Raw genomic sequence first — 8,890 nt, forward strand, 5'->3', positions numbered from 1 at the left:
ATGGTTGTAGGTTATACGTATATACTGTAGGTCAAAATCAGTCATTGGGATGTTCTTTGTTTACTTCTGGTCCTCCATGACATCTCTCCCTTCTCTTTTCTCTTGCTTTTGTTCCCTCTCGCTGTCTTTCTTTCACTGTCTTTCTTTCACTGCCCATTTTCTCGCTCTATTTCATTATTTCCTTGATAAACAGGACGGAAAGGCCCGTCTGATCATTTCCATTTAAAATCTGCTCGTCTCCAACGTTTATGGAGAACGCAGGGAAATGTAATAATAATAATTTTAAAAACCTGTCTGTTTCCTCTGTTCGAAGAGTGGACCTACCCCGACAATTTTGAAAACCTCATTTCCCATTTTTTTTATGGGGCAATTCTTCATTCATAATAAGACCTAAGTGATATAGCTGGGTGAATATACATCTAGAATTAGATTCAAGTGTTTGTAATTTGTCTTCTGCAACGTCAAATCATCAAGACTCAGAAACCTTACACAAGTTAGTGTGGTTTGCACAATTGTTGCGTAACTGAGAAAGCTTGTTCCCCCAGGTCCTACACACATAATCAGTTCCTGATGTTCAGTTTCGCAATCCATAAACAAAGCCCTGGACAACCACTCTCTCTCACACACACATTCGAATGCAGTTGCTACAGCACAGAAGTCCTCTTCACAAAGATAACTTAAATCAGCTCTCAGAACCTCTGTTGATTTTGTGGTACTGTATCAGAATTTAAGGACACTTGTTGATACCACAGTACTGGGTAATGGAGATGTGGGCCTTATTGGTCTGGGGATTGCTGCTTTCTGCGCAGATGGCACATAGCAAGCTAAGTGACAGTACGCTCCCCTGCATGCCTATTATGGTGGACTTCTGTCAAGACCTAGACTACAACATGACTGCCCATCCAACCAGTGCCAGTGGGTACAACCTGGAGAAACTTCGCCAGATCGTGGAGACGGGCTGTTCACCAGATGTTGCCACTTTCTTATGTAGCCTTGTTTCCCCCAACTGTGTGTCGGAGGAAAACAACAATATACCACCTTGCCGTTCGCTCTGTGAAAGAGTGAAGCGTGACTGCGAACCGATTCTAAGAGAGAAAGGTCTTACCTGGCCAAGGAAGATCAGATGTGGAGCACACCCAATACAATCCTGTGCCAATGTAAGTATGAATATTATGGTCAACTGTAGGCAACACAGTACTTGGGCGTTTCTTCTACATTTTGGCTGCATCTGGTAATGCAAACCTTTTATTAACCACACAGGAGAAAAAGTCTCAAATGTTTTTGCTTATCTTGACAAACACAAGTGTAAAAGACTTTAAGACACTTATTTGTTAGATATTTACCATGGCTTTGCATGAATAGCATAAAATCTCTAGCTGTATAGCCTAAATGCCTAGTTAAGTCTCTGTGAAGCATTCCAAAATAATTCACTTAAATTTCCTTCAATTCAGGGTCAGGAGATTATTCCTACAACACTTCCGCCAAGGAATTGTCAGCCAATCAGCATCCCTCTCTGCCACGATCTGCCCTACAATGAAACTGTAATGCCAAACATACTTAACCACTCTAACCAGAACGATGCAGGTCTGGAAATACATCAGTTTTACCCCTTGGTAAAAGTGCAGTGTTCTCCTCACTTAAAGCCCTTCTTATGCTCTCTGTACGCTCCGGAGTGTGTGCTGGGGAAGGCACGACCCCCTTGCAGAACACTCTGTGAGCTTGCCCGACTGGGCTGTGAACCACTCATGAAAAAGTTTGCCTTCCAATGGCCCACCAACTTGGAATGTGCCAAATTCACCACTGAATCATGTGAACAAGTAAGTGTCCCAATCCGTGGCATGTAGGAAACCTATCACGCTTTGATAGCATGTTCCTTGATGTTATCTTACGCATTGTGCAGCTTAGCTTCATGCAGTGATGTCACCTCATTGAGACCCATTGAGACCTGAGTCAACTGTCGCTGCTGTACTAGAGAAGGTTTAGACCTCTGCAGCATGAAAATAATTGTCTGGACTCAAAGATATTTAACAAAAACAAGTGAATGCACAGACAAGAAATACAAATAAAATAGAGAAGAACATATGTAGGCTAGAGAGACAAGGCAGAGGGACAGGGAAACAGGGGTGTGTGTTTGGGGGGGTAGGGGTATCGGGGGCGGTCCATGTTTATGCTTCTCAGGCCACTTTTGGAGGTCTGGGTAAAGACAGATCTTCTTTAGTTCTGCCAAGGCAAAGTATTTGATTGGTTTAACGTGTCACAAATTTCAAAAGGGTTTCTACCCCTTCGTAGCTACTTTTGCAAAGGTCTTCCAGGCTTTCCGAAGTAGGAAAGCCTGGTCATAACAAGGATAGGATGACCTTATTGTTACTGCAGTTTAGTTGAAGGAAACTCAGCCTTTATCCAAGCCTTCATCCAAGCCCTTATAGCAGCTTACAAGTAATGCTATGGCATTGGCACTATTGCGTTCGGTGGAAACATACAGCTGTAAGTCGTCTGCATAGAAATTACATCCAAGCCCATACTTCCTGATGTTGTTTCTCAAGGGTAGCGTAAACTAATTTACTAATGGATTTTCATGTTCTTTTCTTCTACAGGAGAATGGCAATCCTGAGGTACGTTGTCAATCTTATTGTCACAGTTGTATTAACCAAATGTGTACCAGATGTTGTTATCATCAAATAACCATAACCTTTACTGGGTTTTTACTGTTGGAAAGGAAACATATTATGCATTAGTTCCTGTGGAGTATACTCAGATCAAATGTAGAATACCCTTCAAGTCTGTGGTAAGAAATGTCGTTTTTCTATGGTTATGCTGATTCTGTTTGCTTATGTTTGTATTGTGTATTAACTTACTTCAATTTCCTTCAATTCAGGGTCAAGAGATTATTCCTACAACACTTCCGCCAAGGAATTGTCAGCCAATCAGCATCCCTCTCTGCCACGATCTGCCCTACAATGAAACTGTAATGCCAAACATACTTAACCACTCTAACCAGAACGATGCAGGTCTGGAAATACATCAGTTTTGGCCCTTGGTAAAAGTGCAGTGTTCTCCTCACTTTAAGCCCTTCTTATGCTCTGTGTACGCTCCGGAGTGTGTGCTGGGGAAGGCACGACCCCCTTGCAGAACACTCTGTGAGCTTGCCCGACTGGGCTGTGAACCACTCATGAAACAGTATGGCGTCCCATGGCCCACCAACTTGGAATGTGCCAAATTCACCACTGAATCATGTGAACAAGTAAGTGTCCCAATCCGTGGCATGTATGAAACCTATCACGCTTTGATAGCATGTTCCTTGATGTTACCTTACGCATTGTGCATTATCCGTACCATGTTCCTTTATGTTAGGTTATGTGTTGTCATAGTTATCTTACCATCATGCAGTAACATAACCTTCACTGAGACCTGTTAACTGTTGCATCAAGATTGTAGGGTTGCCATGTTTTTGTGGTATTGATACATGCTGCAGAGGTCTAAACCTTCTCTAGTACAGCAGCGACAGTTGACTCAGGTCTCAATGAGATGACATCACTGCATGAACTCATAGTTAGCTTAGCTTCATGCAGTCATGTCACCTCATTGAGACCTGAGTCAACTGTCGCTGCGGTGCTAGAGAAGGTTTAGACCTCTGCAGCATGAAAATAATTGTCTGGACTCAAATATATTTTACAAAAACAAGTGAATGCACAGACAAGAAGAACAAATAAAATAAAATAGAGAAGAACATATGTAGGCTAGAGAGACAAGGCAGAGGGACAGGGAAACAGGGGTGTGTGTTTGGGGGGGTAGGGGTATCGGGGGCGGTCCATGTTTATGCTTCTCAGGCCACTTTTGGAGGTCTGGGTAAAGATAGATCTTCTTTAGTTCTTTAGTATTTGATTGGTTTAACGTGTCACACATTTCAAAAGGGTTTCTACCCCTTCGTAGCTACTTTTTGCAAAGGTCTTCCAGGCTTCCCGAAGTAGGAAAGCCTGGTCATAACAAGGATAGGATGACCTTATTGTTACTGCAGTTTAGTTGAAGGAAACTCAGCCTTTATCCAAGCCTTCATCCAAGCCCTTATAGCAGCTTACAAGTAATGCTATGGCATTGGCAGGATGGTGAAGAATCTTCTCATCGGTAAAGATGGAATGGATCAATCTATTGAGGATTTCGTGATCTTAAATGCGTTGTGACATCTCAGATAGCTCAGGTGGAAATGTACAGCTGTATGTCGTCTCCATAGACATGACATCCAAAGCCATACCTCCCAATGGTAACGTAAACTGATTTACTCATGGATTTTCATGTTCTTTTCTTCCACAGGAAGATGGCAATCCTGAGGTATTATCAACCTTATTGTCAAAGTTTTATGTGTACCAGATGTTCTCATCATCACATAATGATTAATAATAATTAATAATTCAAAATCCTACTCACCACTGACAAACCACAGCACGGAAACCGCCCTCATTAAAATCATCAATGATCTCCTCATTGCTGCTGACTCGGGGCGTTTCAGTATCCTTATCCTCCTGGACCTCTCTGCGGCCTTCGACGCTGTCTCTCATACCATCCGCCTCAACCGCCTCTCCACCCACCTAGGTGTCACTGGTACAGCCCTCTCCTGGTTCAAATCATACCTTTCAAACAGGGAACAGCTTGTCTCCATCAACGACTCAAGTTCCCCCCCAGCCCCAGTCAATCAAGGCGTGCATCAAGGCTCTGTACTCGGACCCCTCCTCTTCACCATTTCACCATTTCCATGCTCCCCCTCGGCCAGATCCTCCGTGATCACGGCCTCAACTTCCACTGCTATGCTGATGATACCCAAATTTATCTCAGCTCCACCCCATCCTCTCCGCTCCCCCCCCAGTCCCTTGTCAATGGCCTGCATGAAGTAAAAACCTGGATGACATCTAACCTTCTCAAACTCAACAGTAAGAAAACAGAGCTCATGGTTGTGGCACCCAAGGCGCTGCTCCGGAAGGTTGGTGACTTCATCCTTGAGGTCGACGGCTGCTCCATCTCCCCATCCTCCGAAGTCCGCAACCTGGGCGTCATCCTGGACTCCACCCTCTCCTTCCAGTCACACATAAAATCTGTCACCAAATCCGCCTTTTTTCACTTCAGAAATAGCGCCAGACTACGACCTTCCCTCACTGACTCTGTGGCCGAAACCCTCATTCACGCCTTCGTCACCTCCCGTCTGGACTATTGTAATGGAGTCCTGTGCGGGGTTCCCAGCAAAGCCCTGGACAGGCTCCAGTATGTGCAGAACTCTGCTGCCAGGGTCCTCACCCACACCAAGCCCTGGCAGCACATCACCCCCACCCTCATTCACCTCCACTGGCTTCCGGTCAAGTCCCGCATCACCTACAAAATCCTCCTCCTCACCTACAAATCCCTCCACGCCTGCATCCCCCAATACCTCACTGACCTTCTCTGTCAACACACCCCTTCCCGGAACCTGCGGTCCCTAGGCATGGGCCTACTCTCCACCCCCCGCACCAACCTACGGACCTTCGGGGGCAGAGCTTTCAGTGTGGCAGCTCCCACCCTCTGGAGCGCTCCCCCCACAGCGATCGGCAATGCCCCTACCCTGGACACTTTTAAATTAGCCCTCAAAACTCACCTGTTCACTAAGGCCTTTGGCCTCTAGTCTAGTTTTGTCACTCTCATTGTCTTCGTTTCTTTGTTTTGTTTTTCTGTTTTGTCTGTCTATGAAATCTGTAAAGCGTCCTTGGGTCTGAATCCAAGATATTATTATTATTATTATTATTATTAGTTCCTGTGGAGTATACTCAGATCAAATGTTACATATATTATATGTAATATGAGTGTAGAGGTGAAGAAAAGTAATACTTTTTCATTTGTTTCTCTTTAGGAACTTACAGCTGACGAAGTCCTCAACAAGCTAAATGAACTTCATCAACAATGTTAGATATGATTTATGGAATTGATAGCATTACATTACATGTTTTGATCCACACTGTGTTATAGAATTTTACGATACTGTGAAAACTGTTGTTTTGCTCCTCTCATGATAAAACATGCAATTGTGTGCAGCAACAGTTTAATTAATAAGTTCAACATTATTAAAACACCATTGAAATGGAGGCTCTCATGTGAACATGTGGCAGTGAACCTATTGCTATCCGCCGTATGGCAAGCCGCTCGGTGCCACTTTGCAACATCATATAACCATTTAATGGACAAATAGCCATTGTAAACCATAGCCTAATACTTAACTGACAATTTGGTTTTGAAACTGTGAGGCATTGCCATTTCCCTGGGACTGCTTCCCTGGGACAGTGCATGCACTGTTTATTTGTATTACAATCATGTTATGTTCTGTTTTCTCACATGTAGCACCTTCAAGTCTTCAGACCGCCTACTTATTGTTGGTTCTAAAGGATGTATCCTTTAGAGCAGACCTGGGCATTGTACAGCTCCCGGGCCGCATGCGGCCCTATGGCTGTCCCTGGCCCGCCCTGTGTGAGGTAAAAAAAAGAAAGAAAATAAAGTGTTTTCATAATAATAGAAATAACAATTAAACAAGTGTAGGCAATGCGTCCAGTACAATTGCATTGCTTTTATTTTGAAGGCGACACTTTTATTTTCAATTTACGTATGTGCGTGCGTGACTATGTTATGGCGCTTTTCCACTACCGTGCCGAACCGCGTGAGCCCGGTTTGTTTTGCTTTCTCCACTGCCAACCGAACCGGGCCGTTTTAGTTCTCGTTGCAGAGGGGTAGCGAGAGGTACTTTTTGCCAGGCTGTGTGTGACGTGTGACGACCGTTGATTGGTCAATGGAAATCGTCACAACATCGTCATCCCAGAATAAAAGTCTGAAAAAAACCATTCTGAATAAAAGTCTGATATGCAACTTTCTAACTGCAAGAGAAGCATTATGAACAAACACAATCTACAATTGCAAGTTTTGAATGTTCTCATCATTAATTTTGCATGTCAAACAGCCATCCCTAGCTGCCATGTTTTATCAATATTGAATCAGCCTTTAGACGGTCCCTCCTTAACCAGCTTCTTTCAGACAGACAAATCAGGTAAACTGGACGTGACGGAATTCAAACACCTGAAAGACTACGTGTCTACCACTAGAAGAGAATACATAGACTACAAACGCCAAAATCCAGGCTTTTTCATGGAACACCAAATGAAGAATGCCCTTCAAGTCCGTGGTAAGAAATTTATCTTTTTTATGGTTATGCTGATTATATGTGCTTTTTCTATGTTTGTGTATTATCCCTCCCCCTGTATTTGAACTACTTATTGTAGTTGGAGGACCACCATGAAACCCAAGTTCCTTACAGAATGTAACATTTCTGCTTTAAAAAAAAAGGAAAGTGCATTATAAAGATTGAGGTTGAGATTAACAGAACCTCTGCATGTCACTGTTATGACGTGCAATTCAAATAAATCTACCTTGGCTGTTGTCGATTGACAGGATTGCTTTTGTATTTTTTTTAGCTGGAATTAGAATCATTCATGACTTAAATTCAAATGGTTTAACAAAAAAAATTGCTGAATTGTTACAAAGAATATCTCAAATTATATATCCATGTTAACCTCAATAAAACATTATTAGGTACTGAATACTAATACATCTATTCATTATAATCCTTTGTTATGTAGATTTAATCTTGGATGATGGAGCCTTCAAAACACTGTGGGACCGGTACAACTCAGCTGGTGGAATCAACTATGATGACTTTATTGCAATCCTGACAAGGCTCCAAATCTTAAAAGGTATGAGACATGCTGTACATCCCATGTACAAAATGGTTATGATTGAAATAACGGGGCGCGCAAGTGGCATAGCGCACTAAGGTGCATGCCATATCATCGCAGGGTCTCCAGTTCGATTCTGGCCATCGACATATTCTGCATGTCATCCCCCCTCTCTCTCACCCATCCTTCCTGTCAAACATCTACTGTTTCTATTAAGCAGAAATGCCCTAGAAACATAATTAAAAAAGAAAATGGTATCAGATGCAAAATCAAAGTAGTGTAACTTGGTCTGCTTTTTGTATACTTGTTTCCTTACCTAGATCGCTTCAAGTCCCAACTCCTCAGTGCAGGATGTGATTGTTTCTCCTTCAGTCAGGTGAGTTGACAAGCTTGTGAGAATATCAGATTTTGACCGCAATACTTGCTGCATACTGCATGCCTGTGTTGGTTTGAATTATCCAGGCCTTCTGACCAACACTCTCATCCTACTTACATGTTTGAAAATGTGTGTAGGAAAAAGTATAATGTTTATATAACCTTCTGTCTCCCCTGTTCTAGTTAATTAAGACCGTTATCATATAGGACAGCCAAGTCGCCTTCGTGGGTAAAATTTAGCCGGATCACAATGGACTGGCATCACCAGTTTTGGATGGGAAAGAACGCAGTTCAAGTCAAGTAACCCAAATTCAAAAGATCCACAACCTTCATTTACATTTACATTTTTGGCATTTAGCAGACACCTTTATCCAAGCATGTGCTAAACATGCAGTTAGATGTTCATAGCGATGTTCCTTGCTAGCTTGCTAGTTACTAGTGGCTGTTTTGTGTGTGTTTTGATTCAGAGCAAAATTCAGATTAAAGTTTTCTCCGGTATTTGGTTTGAGGGGTACTAACTTTAATGTTGCAAATGAGCATATCTTCTTCAACTATTTGACACATCATTTGAAAGTTTACACTCTGCACTTTCATAATCTGGAAAAAACAGAAAAATGACTTGCCCTACTCGAGGACTTTCTCACCAGACCCTGTTACAAATGTGTGTGTGCTTCGTTATGCTCCTGGTTCTTATATTGCAGTGAAAAGCTACACTTGAATCCAATTCAGGATTTATTAACAATCTGTTGGGACAAGCAGTATACAGTTTTTCAGTATAC

At 42.6% G+C, this 8,890-nt stretch overlaps 1 protein-coding gene across 1 annotated transcript; it reads left to right on the top strand.

Moving 5' to 3' along the window:
* Positions 1 to 632: 632 nt before the first annotated feature.
* LOC308166633 (uncharacterized protein) lies at positions 633 to 4,228 on the top strand (the record flags this gene model as incomplete). Its single annotated transcript, XM_080540961.1, has 5 exons — positions 633 to 1,157; positions 1,452 to 1,817; positions 2,595 to 2,612; positions 2,876 to 3,241; positions 4,187 to 4,228. Exons 1-5 carry the CDS (start codon positions 762 to 764, stop codon positions 4,226 to 4,228), a joined length of 1,188 nt encoding a protein of 395 aa, XP_080397087.1. The 5' UTR covers positions 633 to 761.
* Positions 4,229 to 8,890: the final 4,662 nt, after the last annotated feature.

The sequence above is a fragment of the Nansenia antarctica genome (assembly GCF_963989245.1).
Source record: "Nansenia antarctica genome assembly, chromosome: 10".
NCBI classification, from domain to species: Eukaryota; Metazoa; Chordata; class Actinopteri; order Argentiniformes; family Microstomatidae; genus Nansenia; species Nansenia antarctica.